General features: G+C 42.2%; 1 protein-coding gene and 1 long non-coding RNA gene across 2 annotated transcripts; both read left to right on the top strand.

Moving 5' to 3' along the window:
* Window positions 1–14: 14 nt before the first annotated feature.
* On the top strand, window positions 15–10,151 carry LOC121839346 (tapasin-related protein-like; the record flags this gene model as incomplete). The annotated part of the gene is made up of 5 exons (XM_042297808.1): window positions 15–163; window positions 1,196–1,371; window positions 7,520–7,794; window positions 9,363–9,692; window positions 9,889–10,151. Coding segments are annotated over exons 4-5 (588 nt in total), but the record flags the coding sequence as incomplete, so codon positions are not given.
* Window positions 10,152–10,154: 3 nt separating this feature from the next.
* On the top strand, window positions 10,155–10,920 carry LOC121839403. Its single transcript, XR_006078943.1, has 3 exons — window positions 10,155–10,195; window positions 10,434–10,502; window positions 10,663–10,920. It is a non-coding gene; the product is annotated as an uncharacterized LOC121839403 (long non-coding RNA).
* The last annotated feature ends 8,402 nt before the right edge of the window (window positions 10,921–19,322 follow it).

Genomic DNA, 19,322 nt, shown 5'->3' with positions numbered 1-19,322 from the left:
CCAAAGATCTAGGTTCAATCTATCTATGCTATGCAAACTATGGTGGTAGAAATGAAAGTAAAACTTCTAAAACTAGTTTAACTTGTTTCATTTGCAACGAGAGAGGAGATATTGAACAACATGAAAATCTTCACTGTTCTCCTTTGTTTAATTCCATATGCAGGTAAATTAGAACATATATTATGTTATTAATATTATTATTTTCTGTTTACCCTTTATTCTATCTTTCATCCCTGTTGTGGCGGTTCACAACCTCCCTATTAGTGTTGAGCGATTACTGTTTGTTTTTTTAGGTCGGTTTGTTGATTATTAAAAACAATATATAATGGTTTTCGATTTTAAAAAACATAAAATGCATTGTAAAATAGAGCATTTAAATGAAAATAATGAACATTCAATTGCCAAAACATTGGGTAGACATCAATAGCAAAATAGGAAATGACTATGAAATAATACAATATTTATTTTGTGTATATTACTAGTTTTTCTTTGGTGACTTTATTATTTGTCATTCCTTAAAGTAATCAACTCTGCTCAGACAGTAACAGTCACCCAGCCAGGCCATCTAACATGATGTCCTCCCCATACCGTAGTTATCCTATTTAGCTAGCCTGCCTAATTATGCTGCAGAGTTGTCTCAAGAAATCATTTGACTAGTTCTTCAAAGTAGATAAATCATACTTTCACGAACTGTCTCTGTCCTTCTCATCGTTGTGTTGTGTACATTCCTCTTTCAGACGGTCTGTGTGTATCGCTAACCTTACGTCCAAAGATCATTATATTGTAACATAGTTATATATCATTATATAATAACGAGACGCTCATGTCTCCGCCCTAACAATGGGAGGCGTTGTCCCAAAGACGGGAAGGCATGCGACAAGCTAGGTAGAAACCCATAGGAAACCCATTGGGTTTGTTTTGGACAGATTTTGCCGAGAGTGAAACCTCTCGCTTCGCCTCTTTCCTCTCTGATCCGTTTGAGCAGGAATAAACTGCCGCAATGAATTATGTTTTTTTATGGTTAATTACTACGTTTATGCGCTGAACAAAAAATCTAAATGGATTTCAAGTAATTAATCCAACGTCGGTAAATTAGTAAATTAGGAAAAAGGTATAAATTGTATACTAACCATACATAAAACAACCGAAATTAAATGCCGTTTAATCGCTCAGCACCATTCTATATTCTTCCCAGGTGTGCTAGGATTCCTACAGGTGCAATGGCTGCGCTGTCGACTGACAGATGAGTATGTATGGACAAATGCTGAGGGACACATTGAAAGTAATAACAGCCACAGAGATGCCGTGTTGCAGTTTGACAACTCGGGAACAGCGCTTTGTTGTCTGACTCAATCACATTCCTTGTTGCAGGTGAGTCAGATCCGTGGAGCCTAAACTCAAATACTATGTTTATTTTTGTCATTACTTTACCCACCTATTACGCTGTGTGTTTTGCATTAGGGTTTATCCAGAGCGATTGGTATGGTTTATACACTCTTAGCACCTTTTTTCTAAGTCTTTCCCTATATGACAACCCTTTGAAGAACCCTTTTTGGTTCCAGTTAGAACCCTTTCCCCAGAGGGTTCTACACAGAAGCCAAAAGAGTTGTATCTGAAACCAAGAAGGGTTCTCCTAGTCCTATGGCAGTGTTCACAAAACTTTTATGAGGAGTCAAGATCACTGCTCTGATTTTTTAAAATTTGAATTTTAAACAAAATAACATTAACCTATAAACTGTTCTGTGGGCATTATGTTTGGGCTGTAGGACTAATATACGTGATCACAGCATATTAGCTCTATGCCTGGCAATATTGTTATTCTTAGACCATATTATATTTCAAAACTCAAGCTTTGATAACAAAATAGATCAGTTGTTGTAGCACTTGCGTAGCATAAATGTAAATAATTAGCTTTTTATTTTACTGGACTGATGGGGGGGTCAAATCTAGACTTTAGGGATCTTCAAGGTCGGAAAGTCGGAGCTCATGAAAGATGCCCGAGGTTCCAACTTGAATTCCGAGTTAGATGACCTTTCAAAACTATTTTTCCCAGTAGGATCACTTTTTCCCCGACTTCCCAGTTGTCTTGAACACACAGAAATCTGGCATTTCTGAGTTCCCAGTTTTTATGAACACGCCATTAGTCTAAGGAGAGGCCTCCGGTGAGACTGAACAGAGTGGGGGACACCGTCTTCCAAACAATGGCGAAACTGAGTAGCACCACATCTGCCTCATGCACAAACTTCTGTCGTTCCTTTGACAAGAGAATGTGAAATATTCCTCGATATTAAAATAAACACGTGAGCTGCTAATAATAGGAAAAATGTAGAGCTATCGATACACTTGGCTACTCATACAGTGCCTTGCGAAAGTATTCGCCCCCTTGAACTTTGCGACCTTTTGCCACATTTCAGGCTTCAAACATAAAGATATAAAACTGTATTTTTGTGAAGAATCAACAAGTGGGACACAATCATGAAGTGGAACGACATTTATTGGATATTTCAAACTTTTTTAACAAATCAAAACTGAAAAATTGGGCGTGCTAAATTATTCAGCCCCTTTACTTTCAGTGCAGCAAACTCTCTCCAGAAGTTCAGTGAGGATCTCTGAATGATCCAATGTTGACCTAAATGACTAATGATGATAAATACAATCCACCTGTGTGTAATCAAGTCTCCGTATAAATGCACCTGCACTGTGATAGTCTCAGAGGTCCGTTAAAAGCGCAGAGAGCATCATGAAGAACAAGGAACACACCAGGCAGGTCCGAGATACTGTTGTGAAGAAGTTTAAAGCCGGATTTGGATACAAAAAGATTTCCCAAGCTTTAAACATCCCAAGGAGCACTGTGCAAGCGATAATATTGAAATGGAAGGAGAATCAGACCACTGCAAATCTACCAAGACCTGGCCGTCCCTCTAAACTTTCAGCTCATACAAGGAGAAGACTGATCAGAGATGCAGCCAAGAGGCCCATGATCACTCTGGATGAACGGCAGAGATTTTTTTTTTTTTTTTTTTTTTTTATTTCACCTTTATTTAACCAGGTAGGCCAGTTGAGAACAAGTTCTCATTTGCAACTGCGACCTGGCCAAGATAAAGCATAGCAGTGTGAGCAGACAACACAGAGTTACACATGGAATAAACTATTAACAAGTCAATAACACAGTAGAAAACAAAGGGGGAGTCTATATACAATGTGTGCAAAAGGCATGAGGAGGTAGGCGAATAATTACAATTTTGCAGATTAACACTGGAGTGATAAATGATCAGATGGTCATGTACAGGTAGAGATATTGGTGTGCAAAAGAGCAAGTAGATAAATAAAAACAGTATGGGGATGAGGTAGGTGAAAATGGGTGGGATATTTACCAATAGACTATGTACAGCAGCAGCGATCGGTTAGCTGCTCAGATAGCTGATGTTTGAAGTTGGTGAGGGAGATAAAAGTCTCCAACTTCAGCGATTTTTGCAATTCGTTCCAGTCACAGGCAGCAGAGTACTGGAACGAAAGGCGGCCAAATGAGGTGTTGGCTTTAGGGATGATCAGTGAGATACACCTGCGGGAGCGCGTGCTACGGATGGGTGTTGCCATCGTGACCAGTGAACTGAGATAAGGCGGAGCTTTACCTAGCATGGACTTGTAGATGACCTGGAGCCAGTGGGTCTGGCGACGAATATGTAATGAGGGCCAGCCGACTAGAGCATACAGGTCGCAGTGGTGGGTGGTATAAGGTGCTTTAGTGACAAAACGGATGGCACTGTGATAGACTGCATCCAGTTTGCTGAGTAGAGTGTTGGAAGCCATTTTGTAGATGACATCGCCGAAGTCGAGGATCGGAAGGATAGTCAGTTTTACTAGGGTAAGCTTGGCGGCGTGAGTGAAGGAGGCTTTGTTACGGAATAGAAAGCCGACTCTTGATTTGATTTTCGATTGGAGATGTTTGATATGAGTCTGGAAGGAGAGTTTGCAGTCTAGCCAGACACCTAGGTACTTATAGATGTCCACATATTCAAGGTCGGAACCATCCAGGGTGGTGATGCTAGTCGGGCATGCGGGTGCAGGCAGCGATCGGTTGAAAAGCATGCATTTGGTTTTACTAGCGTTTAAGAGCAGTTGGAGGCCACGGAAGGAGTGTTGTATGGCATTGAAGCTTGTTTGGAGGTTGGATAGCACAGTGTCCAATGACGGGCCGAAAGTATATAGAATGGTGTCGTCTGCGTAGAGGTGGATCAGGGAATCGCCCGCAGCAAGAGCAACGTCATTGATATATACAGAGAAAAGAGTCGGCCCGAGAATTGAACCCTGTGGCACCCCCATAGAGACTGCCAGAGGACCGGACAGCATGCCCTCCGATTTGACACACTGAACTCTGTCTGCAAAGTAATTGGTGAACCAGGCAAGGCAGTCATCCGAAAAACCGAGGCTACTGAGTCTGCCGATAAGAATATGGTGATTGACAGAGTCGAAAGCCTTGGCAAGGTCAATGAAGACGGCTGCACAGTACTGTCTTTTATCGATGGCGGTTATGATATCGTTTAGTACCTTGAGTGTTGCTGAGGTGCACCCGTGACCGGCTCGGAAACCAGATTGCACAGCGGAGAAGGTACGGTGGGATTCGAGATGGTCAGTGACCTGTTTGTTGACTTGGCTTTCGAAGACCTTAGATAGGCAGGGCAGGATGGATATAGGTCTGTAACAGTTTGGGTCCAGGGTGTCTCCCCTTTGAAGAGGGGGGATGACTGCGGCAGCTTTCAATCCTTGGGGATCTCAGACGATATGAAAGAGAGGTTGAACAGGCTGGTAATAGGGGTTGCGACAATGGCGGCGGAAAGTTTCAGAAATAGGGGGTCCAGATTGTCAAGCCCAGCTGATTTGTACGGGTCCAGGTTTTGCAGCTCTTTCAGAACATCTGCTATCTGGATTTGGGTAAAGGAGAACCTGGAGAGGCTTGGGCGAGGAGCTGCCGGGGGGCAGAGCTGTTGGCCGAGGTTGGAGTAGCCAGGCGGAAGGCATGGCCAGCCGTTGAGAAATGCTTATTGAAGTTTTCGATAATCATGGATTTATCGGTGGTGACCGTGTTACCTAGCCTCAGTGCAGTGGGCAGCTGGGAGGAGGTGCTCTTGTTCTCCATGGACTTCACAGTGTCCCAGAACTTTTTGGAGTTGGAGCTACATGATGCAAACTTCTGCCTGAAGAAGCTGGCCTTAGCTTTCCTGACTGACTGCGTGTATTGGTTACGGACTTCCCTGAACAGTTGCATATCCCGGGGACTATTCGATGCTATTGCAGTCCGCCACAGGATGTTTTTGTGCTGGTCGAGGGCAGTCAGGTCTGGGGTGAACCAAGGACTGTATCTGTTCTTAGTTCTGCATTTTTTGAACGGAGCATGCTTATCTAAAATGGTGAGGAAGTTACTTTTAAAGAATGACCAGGCATCCTCAACTGACGGGATGAGGTCAATGTCCTTCCAGGATACCCGGGCCAGGTCGATTAGAAAGGCCTGCTCACAGAAGTGTTTTAGGGAGCGTTTGACAGTGATGAGGGGTGGTCGTTTGACTGCGGCTCTGTAGCGGATACAGGCAATGAGGCAGTGATCGCTGAGATCCTGGTTGAAGACAGCGGAGGTGTATTTGGAGGGCCAGTTGGTCAGGATGACGTCTATGAGGGTGCCCTTGTTTACAGAGTTAGGGTTGTACCTGGTGGGTTCCTTGATGATTTGTGTGAGATTGAGGGCATCTAGCTTAGATTGTAGGACTGGCGGGGTGTTAAGCATATCCCAGTTTAGGTCACCTAACAGAACAAACTCTGAGGCTAGATGGGGGCGATCAATTCACAAATGGTGTCCAGGGCACAGCTGGGGGCTGAGGGGGACGGTAGCAGGCGGCAACAGTGAGAGACTTATTTCTGGAGAGAGTAATTTTCAAAATTAGTAGTTCGAACTGTTTGGGTATGGACCTGGAAAGTATGACATTACTTTGCAGGCTATCTCTGCAGTAGACTGCAACTCCTCCCCTTTAGCAGTTCTATCTTGACGGAAGATGTCAGATCTACAGCTGAGGTGGGAGACTCTGTCCATAGGACAACAATCAGTCGTATATTGCACAAATCTGGCCTTTATGGAAGAGTGGCAAGAAGAAAGCCATTTCTTAAAGATATCCATAAAAAGTGTTGTTTAAAGTTTGCCACAAGCCACCTGGGAGACACACCAAACATGTGGAAGAAGGTGCTCTGGTCAGATGAAACCAAAATTGAACTTTTTGGCAGCAATGCAAAACGTTATGTTTGGCGTAAAAGCAACACAGCTCATCACCCTGAACACACCATCCCCACTGTCAAACATGGTGGTGGCAGCATCATGGTTTGGGCCTGCTTTTCTTCAGCAGGGACAGGGAAGATGGTTAAAATTGATGGGAAGATGGATGGAGCCAAATACAGGACCATTCTGGAAGAAAACCTGATGGAGTCTGCAAAAGACCTGAGACTGGGACGGAGATTTGTCTTCCAACAAGACAATGATCCAAAACATAAAGCAAAATCTACAATGGAATGGTTCAAAAATAAACATATCCAGGTGTTAGAATGGCCAAGTCAAAGTCCAGACCTGAATCCAATCGAGAATCTGTGGAAAGAACTGAAAACTGCTGTTCACAAATGCTCTCCATCCAACCTCACTGAGCTCGAGCTGTTTTGCAAGGAGGAATGGGAAAAAATTTCAGTCTCTCGATGTGCAAAACTGATAGAGACATACCCCAAGCGACTTACAGCTGTAATCGCAGAAAAAGGTGGCGCTACAAAGTATTAACTTAAGGGGGCTGAATAATTTTGCACGCCCAATTTTTCAGTTTTTGATTTGTTAAAAAAGTTTGAAATATCCAATAAATGTTGTTCCACTTCATGATTGTGTCCCACTTGTTGTTGATTCTTCACAAAAAATACAGTTTTATATCTTTATGTTTGAAGCCTGAAATGTGGCAAAAGGTCGCAAAGTTCAAGGGGGCCGAATACTTTCGCAAGGCACTGTACATTGTAGCGTGAGTGGAAGTACAGAGAATAGTTTGTTTTGTAATAGTGTTGATTAAAAACAGTGACAGTGCTGAATTAAACATTTAAAACAATGACCACAGAGACACTGTCAAATAATTGGCCAGCGCAGTAGGCACACTCGATTTAGACACACATACCCGGTGTGACATTAAAGGGTTAAAAATGGGAACGTGTTGCTTACCCGGTGCACAGGTCATCTGAATCACTTGCACCTAATGCCAACAGCGGGGGAAAAAGGAGCGAAAGCCTTTATCGTTGGCTTCATCGTCGCCCTGTTGGCCACCACGGTCCTATGGGGACAGCCAAATAACCCTTTTGGAACCCTTTTTCAAAGAGTGTAGGGCTCTGGGATTATCCACACATTTTCTACCACAACAACCCTGAGTAAGAGAAACAACTTAGATACAAAGTCATTGTTTTTCTGCTACTTGTGTTTGTTGGAATTCTAACCCAGATATATCTTCCCCAGCATCTAAGGTGGATATGAGGAAGTTTGTGGAGGGTCCGGTGGATCGACTGCAGTGTGACATCCACAGGTACAGCAAAGGGATGAGCCGTGTGCGCTGGCCAAGCCTGGGAGGAATGGGGCACGACATCTGGTTCACCTGCACACTGCGGCACACCGCAGGCCTCTTCAACATCACCTCCTTTCTCAGAGTCACCCCTGCCACGACCATGTCGGCCCACCAGCCAGACTTCTTCAGCTGGCTCACCATCGGAGTTAAAGAAAAATCAGTGCCTCAGGTATGGTGCAGACCAATGGATTTCTTTTGTATTGTGGACATACACTGCTCAAAAAATTCAAGGGAACACTAAAATAACACATCCTAGATCTGAATGAATGAAATATTCTTATTAAATACTTTTTCTTTACATAGTTGAATGTGCTGACAACAAAATCACACACAAATTATCAATGGAAATCAAATTTATCAACCCATGGAGGTCTGGATCTGGAGTCACAGTCAAAATTAAAGTGGAAAACCACACTACAGTCTGATCCAACATTGATGTAATGTCCTTAAAACAAGTCAAAATGAGGCTCAGAAGTGTGTGTGGCCTCCACATGCCTGTATGACCCCCTACAATGCCTGGGCATGCTCCTGATGAGGTAGCGGATGGTCTCCTGAGGGATCTCCTCCCAGACCTGGACTAAAGTATCCGCCAACTCCTGGACAGTCTGTGGTGCAACGTGGCGTTGGTGGATGGAGCGAGACATGGTGTCCCAGATGTGCTCAATTGGATTCAGGTATGGGGAACGGACGGGCCAGTCCATAGCATCAAAGCCTTCCTCTTGCAGGAACTGCTGACACACTCCAGCCACATGAGGTCTAGCATTGTCTTGCATTAGGAGGAACCCAGGGCCAACCGCACCAGCATATGGTCTCACAAGGGGTCTGAGGATCTTATCTCGGTACCTAATGGCAGTCAGGCTACCTCTGGCGAGCACATGGAGGGCTGTGCAGCCCCCAAAGAAATGCCACCCCACACCATGACTGACCCACCGCCAAACCGGTCATGCTGGAGGATGTTGCAGGCAGCAGAACGTTCTCCACGGCGTCTCCAGACTCTGTCACATTTGTGGCCTGCTGGAGGTCATTTTGCAGGGCTCTGGCAGTGCTCCTCCTGCTCCTCCTTGCACAAAGGTGGAGGTAGCGGTCCTGCTGCTGGGTTGTTGCCCTCCTACGGCCTCCTCCACGTCTCCTGATGTACTGGCCTGTCTCCTGGTAGTGCCTCCATGCTCTGGACACTACGCTGACAGACACAGCAAACCTTCTTGCCACAGCTCGCATTGATGTGCCATCCTGAATGAGCTGCACTACCTGAGCCACTTGTGTGGGTTGTGGACTCCGTCTCATGCTACCACTAGAGTGAAAGCACCGCCAGCATTCAAAAGTGACCAAAACATCAGCCAGGAAGCATAGGAACTGAGAAGTGGTCTGTGTTCACCACCTGCAGAACCACTCCATTATTGGGGGTATCTTGCTAATTGCCTATAATTTCCACCTGTTGTCCATTCCATTTGCACAACAGCATGTGAAATGTATTGTCAATCAGTGTTGCTTCCTAAGTGGACAGTTTGATTTCACTGAAGTGTGATTGACTTGGAGTTACATTGTGTTGTTTAAGTGTTCCCTTTATTTTTTTGAGCAGTGTACATACAAATACAGCATACACTTTAACATATACTCTTATGTCTATGATTTTATACAGGTATGTATGGCAGTGGTCCAACCTAAGATCTGTCTGTGTACCTCTCCTCTATTGCCCTTACCTTCCTCACACTCTCCCTGTGGCCTGTCTTTATGTAGCTGTGATGGTGCTTATGACCCGCTCTCCATCCGTGCGGGTGGGCCTGCAGAAAGAGACGACCCTGCACTGTCAGTTTGCCGTGGACCACAAGGTCCCTCACCTTACAGTCGAGTGGCATTTTCAGCGGCGTGGAGGGCGCCGGACCAAGCTGTTCAGCTACTCCAGCCGCTCAGGTCAGACAGAGGGCAGCGGGGTGGCAGTGAAGGGCATTGCCGGGGGATGCCTCCTGACTGTGCCCATCACCAAGGTGAGCAGTGAGGGGACGTACGTGTGTTCCGTCCGCGTACCCCCACTCAACGGGAGTGTGGACATTGCGCTGCACATCATAGGTGAGACCTCTGGGGGTATGAGGGAGGCAGCTCACTGTGTTGGGGTCAATTTAGTTTTCAATTCAGTCAAATCAGGAAGTGAATTGAAATCATTGAAAATGTCTTAATGACTTGAGGAATTGCAACTTTAAATAATCACACAGGTGCATGGCAGACACTAGATGCCCATCTTTTGTGTTTCACTCTTCTCCCTCAGAGCCTCCTGATGTTTCCTTGACCACAAAGGAGGAGCAGATCCCCAGCGTAGTGTGTGAGGCTAATGGCTTTTACCCCTGGATGTGGAGATTGACCTTTTCAAGGAGACTAGCAGTGGTCAACGGCCTGAGAAGCTGGGGAACATCTTGCGCTCTAGTCACCTCCAACATCATGACAATACTCACTCTGTGGCAGCCTTCGTCCGGCTGCGGCCCTCCCCTCAGGACTCGGGGTGCGCAATATATTCCTGTAGAGTGTCACACGTCTCCTGCAAGGTCTGTACATCCACAAGAGCATTATCGGCCCAGGTGAGATCGATCAATCAATCAATCCAATGTATAAAGCCCTATACATCAGCACCAGTCACAAAGTGATGCAAAATAACTAAAAGCAAAGATGGTCAGAAAAACAGCCTAGTTAGAAGACACCTACAGATGACTTAAACAGAGCAGGTTTTTACAGGACATTTCTGTTCAAATGTTAGGAGTAGATCCTCTGTGTGAATGTAATACTATATTATATTTAACCTGTGATGAATCTTATCAGGCTGTTGGACTTGGATTCATCTGACCTTGCCTGGACTGGTATGCCTGATTTTTGTGATAATTTTCATAGGTGAGCCTTTCCTACTCTGTGGACATAATCATTGAGTCACTGCTAGAATGACTGATAGTTCACTCAAATTATAAAATATCCTTTTGGTTTCTTTAACCTGTAAACTTGTTCAATGGATTAGTGTTGATTAACTGTGAGGACAAATTATTTTCTTTCACAGCAGTTACAAGACGGCGTTATTTTTAACAAGACAGTACAAAGAGGATAAAAGAAAGACGAAACAAGAAAGTCTCCACCTCCTTGTCCCCCTTTTGCTGCTCAGTGGGTCAAATGTTTCTGGTAAGCTTTCTGAGCGGCATGACGGCTGAGTGATCCCATGGTGTTTATACTGTCGTACTATTGTTTGTACAGATGAATATGGTACCTTCAGGCATTTGGAAATTGCTCCCAAGGATGAACCAGACTTGTGGAGGTCTGCAAAAAAATCTGAGCGTAAATATATTGATTCATTGCAATTGTTCCCGAATGAGTGAGTGTTCATGTGTAAAGGATTAGCATTTCAATTGTTATAATTATTAACTCTGTAGTGACTTCTTAGTCGACCCCCACTTCTCCTTTGTCTAACAAGCCGCCATGCCGGTTCAGCCCACTAGGCACATTTTCCTATCATTTCATGTAACCACATTTACCATGTTTGTTTATGCATTTCTGTGAATTACTTAGTTAGTAATAAATAAATTATTTAAGACAGTTGATGTATGGATGACTCATAGTGAAGACTGGGTTCGTGCAGATATCCAACAATTTACGACGTTTGGAATGAGACTAACATGAGTTTAAATAAATCATTAATCAGAAGACTATTGATCAGATATGAAAATATCTGAAAGGTTATATTGGGAAATTATAACTTTAATCTGAATACTTTCCTTGGTGCCCCAACTTCCTAGTTAATTACAGTTACATGATTATTCAGTTTAATAGCGTAATACTAACTACAGGAATCTTTGATAAAAACTAAGTCTTCAATTTAATGATAGTAAAGACACGACACCAGATGGCATTAGCTATACATTATTGTTCAGTTCTCACTTAGAAGAGGTTCTACTTCTCGTTCTTGGTACTTCCTATCACTAAAACATTACCTCATCCAATGGCATATATCAATTGTCAATTCTAGATATTATCCCATCTCAAATCCAACCCCTCCTGGACAAGCTCACGGAGAGGAGTGAGCCTCTAGGTCAAGATAAGGGCAACATCAGAGGGGACATACAATGGTTCCAGACACTGCCATACTCCTCCCCCCAATGGGAAAAGTAGGGAGTGACTGGTGTACAGACATTGTGGAGCCCTTCACATGGTTTAACAGATACCCTCATATATGAAGACAATCCTGACCTCTCCCCTCTCTGGGCCCCAAGTGACTTTTTCCCACATAAGCATATTTATGAAAATAGATAAAACATCTTATTTATCAATGTTACCTAACTAATTCTGATTCTGCTACGACAAGAGGCACTGAGTTTGAAGGTCGGCCTTGAAATACATACACAGTCATCCAATTAACTCAAATGATGTCAATTAGCCTATCAGAAGCTTCCAAAGCCATGGCATTATTTTCTGGAATTTTCCAAGCTGTCCAAATCAACTTGCAAAATATAGTTTGTTAACAAGAAATTTGTGGAGTGGTTGAAAAATTAATTTTAATGACTCCAACAGTGTATGTAAACTTCCGACTTCAACTGTTCACCTTTGATGTGAAATGGCATTATGCTCATCTTCGTTATTCCGATCATAACTATTATATTCACAAATGTAAATGGGGTGGAAAAAATCTTTTTTTCTTTTCATTTAACTATTTTTCTATTGTGTTTGTTTGTTTATTCCATGTGTAACTCTGTTACGACACTGTTTGTGTCACACTGCTTTGCTTTATCTTGGCCAGGTCGCAGTTGTAAATGAGAACTTATTCTCAACTAGCCTACCTTGTTAAGTAAAGGTGATTATTTTTATTTTTTTTACAATTTTATAAACCCTCAAACTTTTGAAACTTAAAGTAGGATAAATGATTCAAAGTCATGTCTATTAATGTCTCATTGCCTTGTCACATATTAATGATGTCCTGAATTATTCTTTCTTCGGGGGGGTTTGCCTGGTGTTCTATTATTTCATATTTTTCATTGTATTCACAGGATTGTCCCTGTATTGATGTGTAATATTATTATTTTTGCAATAAACTAAATTTAATAAATAAAATAAGGCATAATGTACTTTAATATTCATGTCATACCAGTGCAGTGGTATATTTTTATATAACCAACTACTGCACCGATGTTAGCATAGAGTTGATTAGCACCCATTTGCACGTGAGCTAGCTAATTTCTTACAGTAAGTGAATATTATTTGGACAAATTTGCCTATTTGAGCAGGAAGGCTAGGTTTACATGGACAGTTATGTAATCGATTTGATCGTTGATTTTCTGTGTTTCTTCAATGCCTTGTGTTTGGCTGGCTCTACATGTGTATCATTGATGCCGACGGCCATTTCCTAAGTTACACATAGCGAGTCTACACAGCATACACACAGTATACAGTGAGTGAAAAAGTATTTGATCCCCTGCTGATCTTGTACGTTTGCCCACTGACAAAAAAATTATCAGTCTATAATTTTAATGGTAGGTTTATTTGAACAGTGAGAGACAGAATAACAACAAAAAAATCCAGAAAAACGCATGTCAAAAATGTTATAAATTGATTTGCATTTTAATGAGGGAAATAAGTATTTGACCCTCTGCAAAACATGATTTAGTACTTGGTGGCAAAACTCTTGTTGGCAATCACAGTGGTCAGACGTTTCTTGTAGTTGGCCACCAGGTTTGCACACATCTCAGGAGGGATTTTGTCCCACTCCTCTTTGCACATCTTCTCCAAGTCCATTAAGGTTGAGGCTGACGTTTGGCAACTCGAACCTTCAGCTCCCTCCACAGATTTTCTATGGGATTACGGTCTGGAGACTGGCTAGGCCACTCCAGGACCTTAATGTGCTTCTTCTTGAGCCACTCCTTTGTTGCCTTGGCTGTGTGTTTTGGGTCATTGTCATGCTGGAATACCCATTCACGACCCATTTTCAATGCCCTGGCTGAGGGAAGGAGGTTCTCACCCAAGATTTGACGGTACATGGCCCTGTCCATCGTCCCTTTGATGCGGTGAAGTTGTCCTGTCCCCTTAGCAGAAAAACACCCCCAAAGCATAATGTTTCCACCTCCATGTTTGACGGTGGGGATGGTGTTCTTGGGGTCATAGGCAGCATTCCTCCTCCAAACACGGCAAGTTGAGTTGATGCCAAAGAGCTCCATTTTGGTCTCATCTGATCACAACACTTTCACCCAGTTGTCCTCTGAATCATTCAGATGTTTATTGGCAAACTTCAGACGGGCATGTATATGAGTTTTCTTGAGCAGGGGGACATTGCGGGCACTGCCAGATTTCAGTCCTTCACAGCGTAGTGTGTTACCAACTGTTTTCTTGGTGACTATGGTCCCAGCTGCCTTGAGATCATTGACAAGATCCTCCTGTGTAGTTCTGGACTGATTCCTCACCGTTCTCATGATCATTTCAACTCCAGGAGGTGAGATCTTGCATGGAGCCCCAGGCCGAGGGAGATTGACAGTTATTTTGTGTTTCTTCCATTTGCGAATAATCGCACCAACTGTCGTCACCTTCTCACCAAGCTGCTTGGCGATGGTCTTGTAGCCCATTCCAGCCTTGTGTAGGTCAACAATCTTGTCCCTGACATCCTTGGAGAGCTCTTTGGTCTTGGCCATGGTAGAGAGTTTGGAATCTGATTGATTGCTTCTGTGGACAGGTGACTTTTATACAGGTAACAAGCTGAGATTAAGAGCACTCCCTTTAAGAGTGTGCTCCTAACCTCAGCTCGTTACCCGTATAAAAGACACCTGGGAGCAAGAAATCTTTCTGATTGAGAGGGGTCAAAAACTTATTTCCCTCATTAAAATGCAAATCAATTTATAACATTTTTGACATGTGTTTTTCTGGATTTTTTTGTTGTTGTTATTCTGTCTCTTACTGTTCAAATAAACCTACCATTAAAATTATAGACTGATAATTTCTTTGTCAGTGGGCAAACGTACAAAATCAGCAGGGGATTAAATACCCCCCACTGTATACAATAATGAAATTATTCAATAAACTATTTATTTCTTTGTTTATTGAATATATTTGACGTTCACGTTTTTTGATTTGCCCTGTTTTTTCAGTGACATCGGTGTATTTAATTAAGTTGTATAACTTGTTACTTTACTGTTATTCCTCTCTTTCAGAGTTCACGATCATAACGTGTGGCTTCAGTTGTTGAAATGCGACACACTTTCATTGTTGCTATTGCTACGGCAACAATAATCAACAGAACACAGTTTATGTGGAGGCAGTTGACAACAAGAAAAAGACTGCCTTTGCCTCTTTTGAGGAGCTGGAGTGAAGCCATTTTTGAGAGAGTGGTCAAACCTTGTTTTTGTCTGCTGTGTTAATTGTTTCAATTGTTAATTGTGTTTAGATGTTTAGTAAGTCACCTGAGTCTCTCATCTCTGTACTGGAGCTGGTATAACTTAATGTACAAAGCACATTCAGCTTGTCAGTATGTCTATATGGTATAGTCTGTATCCATTCTCATGAGGAAAGTAAATAGCATTATAATTCAGGATAGGTAGTAACTGAATATATATGCTCAATTAAATAATATAATTACAAAGTTATAACACAATTTTAACAGCAGTATTTATACTAATTAATTTCGCAGAATCATCACTGCATATACATTTCTAAATAGCTACTAGTGTTGGCTCTCATTTGAGTGATAGTTTGACCCTCGTCCATGTATTGTATTGAGGCCAGAGATATTTATAGCTGCATTTATTTACAGCTGCATTCTAAGTCCCATTACCGACAGGCGCTTATGACAAACACTGGCACAATAACAAAGATATTGATCTGAATTAGGCAATCAATTGTGTGTCATCGTGATGACTATAAACTTTTATACTAACATCACCAATCTGAGGTAAAAAAAACGATGTGTATTTCCTGTCATTCTTGTGTGGTTGATAAAATAATTCCACTCTGAAAGCTTATAACTGTATGAAATTGATTAGAGTCATAAAATTATAATCTGATGATGTGTGTAGTTTTAGTCGGAATCAGGTTAAACAATGTATCAGTATAGTGGAAAAACACAGACTGTCTGAGCAAGGCGTAGCTTAGGAGCGTGTGTGTGTGTGTGCCTAGTAAAATACAGAAGAACAATTCAAACTGGCTAGGCCTCTGAGAGACTTGGGAGAGGACAGGGAGTACTTCTCAAGGTCTCTAATCTCGGGGGAATGGAACTGTTGGCTGGGTAGTGATACAAAGTGGTGAGAACTGTGGAGAAGGATAAAACTCACCTACTGTTTGTGTGTATGTATGTGCGTAGGATATCTACTGTTTGTGTGGAAGTATGTGCGCAGCTATAAAATGGATGTCTTTGTATTCTTGACTTTAGAACGTTCTCTGAATAAACTGTACTAGCCTTTTGCATAAACTGAGTCTTTGACTAATTATTATTATACCCATGGTCTTACAAACCTCGGGATTAGTCAAAGCTATTGATTGTTATTATCATTGGGATTGAAAATTCTCTTGACAATGGTGAAAATGTTACTCTGTGTAATGTAGTAACAACATGGGGAAAGTTGCGAAATATAAAATAATTAAATGTCAAAATCATTTACTATTTCAATTTAGGATGATATTAAATCAAGCACACTCAGATGTTTTTATTTTTACAACTATTACATATTTCTTACTACTGTAACTATAGACAGAGTTTTAAAAAAAGCCTAACCACAATTTAACCAGGTGCTCTAGACTAGAGCTTCCATATGACTGTGCAGCAGGCTGAATGTTCAACATCCCTACTCCAATGCATTTCATTGGAGACATACATTGAATCTTCCTTTTGATTCGCTGAGGGGATAAGCATGAAATGGTCTAAGTACAATTTATACTTGTTTGCAATATGGTTTTGGAGACCTTCAACACAACTTAATTAGCATCCTAAAATGGCAAAAGAAAATTACAAAAGATTTGAGCCAACTTTTTAAAAATTCCCTCCCATGTTTCCATATTAGCTCAGGAAGTGTCGTAGTTCAGGTAAATGTGCAATGCAAAAATCATCTGTGGGCGCACAGTAAGTGTATAATTTGTATTTGATCAAATTATTTTGGGGTGATATGAATGTAGAGTTTCTAAGTTTGTGGATTATTAAAGGTTACAGTGTCTGGACTTTTGGACACATTGACCGCAGTGTGTTCCATAGTAGGCATTAGAGCCCAAGCCCTATAGTGCTTGTGTCATCGAGAGGAAATACCTAGATATCTGCACCCAAGCATGTCTAAAGGCTGTAAAGTTCATAGAGATCTATAATTCAAGTGTTCTGTTTCATTCTGTGGAATATAGATAACGTCTGCTCCTCCTCTCCTTCCCTCCAGACTCCCTCCAGTCCTCTCTCGCTGTCTCTGAAGAGGAGATTTCCTCTGAGCAGCAGCACTGTAAGCAGGAGTGGAGTTCCAGTCTGGGGCAGGAAGAACCAGAGCCCACACAGATTAAAGAGGAACTCAGGACCAGTCAGGAGGAAGAGCAGCTTCAAGTGCTGGAGCCTGATATCATAGAGTTCATATTCACTCCTTCCTGTGTGAAAAGTGAATGTGATCAAGAGGACCCACTTCAGTCCTTGACTCTTCCCCAAACTCAGACTGTGGAGAACAGAGAGAGTGACTCTAAACCAGTGAATCTCAAACCTTTTGGCACTGAGACCAACCTAAAAGGTCTCGACATTCCCTGTGAACCTCCAGATAATCAAAACAATACCTCCAGCCACCGCTCATCCTTAAGCAGCGACCCAGTAGGACTTGACAGAAGCCCACCATTGCATCCTAGCCCACTATTGGATCCCAGCTCCCCCAAAGTAAGAAAGCTGGACAAAAACTGAAAGAAATTAGAGCTAAGAGATCTTCTGTCAGAAGGTGGGAGTAAAAAGGCAGGATGTGGACAACACTTTTAGGAAAGCAAAGCAACTCTGAATCATTCATACTGTGGGTTTCAGATGAATAGCTGTGTGATGGATTTACTTTTGTAAAATGTTCTATGTGAATTATGTGAAAAAGTTTGATATGATTTGAATGATGAGGTAATGATCAAAAATGAATATGGGCACTGTGTTATGTTTATGGGCTCGCTACCTGCTGATGCAAACAGAAGAAGAAGACAACGCAGAAGTAAAAGTCAAAGAGGGTTTTTGTTTGTGACCACCATTCTTTCCTCGTTGACGAAGGCAAACTAGCTGAATTCCCAACTCTCAGTCGACTGAAACGTGTTTGGGGGCTGCCACATCCGCTCCAAGCTGTTGGAGTTAACAATAATCATCTGTGTTTCAATGCGTTTTCCAATTTGTGTTTCAATGCGTTTTCCAATTCAGTTCATGCAATAAATGATCATCACATTACTAATTAGAACCGTTTTCTCACTCATAGTTTATCAAAATGTGGATGGGTTTTACTGGAAGGCACAGACCAGCTTTAACTAAACCAGAGAATGCAGTTACCAGGAGAAATTAAGAATGCTATTGAATACGGGATACGGGAAAAACAGTGAAGTGCACGTAAAACACAGTATGCACTTGTAACGGATGTGAAACGGCTAGCTTAGTTAGCGGTGCGCGCTAAATAGCGTTTCAATCGGTGACGTTACTTGCTCTGAGACCTTGAAGTAGTAGTTCCCCGTGCTCTGCAAGGGCCGCGGCTTTTGTGGAGCGATGGGTAACGACGCTTCGTGGGTGACTGTTGTTGATGTGTGCAGTGTGGTTCGCGCCCGGGTATGGGCGAGGGGACGGTCTAAAGTTATACTGTTACACACTCATACACGATGCACTTAGGCATCGACTGTTAACTGGTTTGTACCTTGCAGTAAAACCCCAACCTTATGGGGTTGCTGTGAGGTGGTTTATGGACTCGCCACCCGCTGGTACTAAAGGAAGAAGAAGACAATAGACAGGATCCACCCACGAAAACGCATTTTGGTGATGACATTGAACTTCCTTATATATATATATATATATAACTTCCTTATATATATATATATATATATATATATTCCTTAAATATATGTTACCAAGCCAAATATGATTATTCGTGTTATTAGTCGTTCAGTTGGGTCTTTCTCTAACATATATTTATGCAATAAGGTCCGAGGGGGTGTGGAATATGCCAATGTACCATGGCTAAGGGCTGTTCGCGTGGAGTGCCTGGATACAGCCCTTAGTCAAGAGGTATATTCACCATATATATACCACAAACCCCCGAGGTGCCTTATTGCTATTATTAACTGGCTACCAACGTAATTACAGCAGTGAAAATAAATGTTTTGTCATACCCATACGGCTTTCAGCCAACCAGCATTCAGGGATCGAACCACCCAGTTTATAATTAACATTATATCCAAAAAGTCGGATTTCGTAACCTAATACATCCGATAATAAGCACCGATAATGTTGTTCCCTCGCAAGAACTTCAGAGGATTTTACATTTTGTGGTCGTCATCTTTAAAGTTGTTTCAGCCTGTCACAAAAAGCAACATTAGCATGACACAAGCTGAATTAAAAGGCTTTCAATATAAAATGATTGGTATATGCTTACAAGGCTACTACGCGAGTCAATAGATAAATAATACACATGATTCAGGCTACATTATTGCATGGCAAATGTTTCTGATCGGTGATAGATGAGAAAACGAATAAATGAGCTATACCACCTCCACTTGTCCGAGCAG

This window comes from Oncorhynchus tshawytscha, linkage group LG15, assembly GCF_018296145.1.
Source record: "Oncorhynchus tshawytscha isolate Ot180627B linkage group LG15, Otsh_v2.0, whole genome shotgun sequence".
In the NCBI taxonomy this organism is placed as follows: domain Eukaryota; kingdom Metazoa; phylum Chordata; class Actinopteri; order Salmoniformes; family Salmonidae; genus Oncorhynchus; species Oncorhynchus tshawytscha.
The sequence above is the reverse complement of the archived record's forward strand: the minus strand, read 5'-3'. Positions and strand labels throughout refer to the sequence as shown.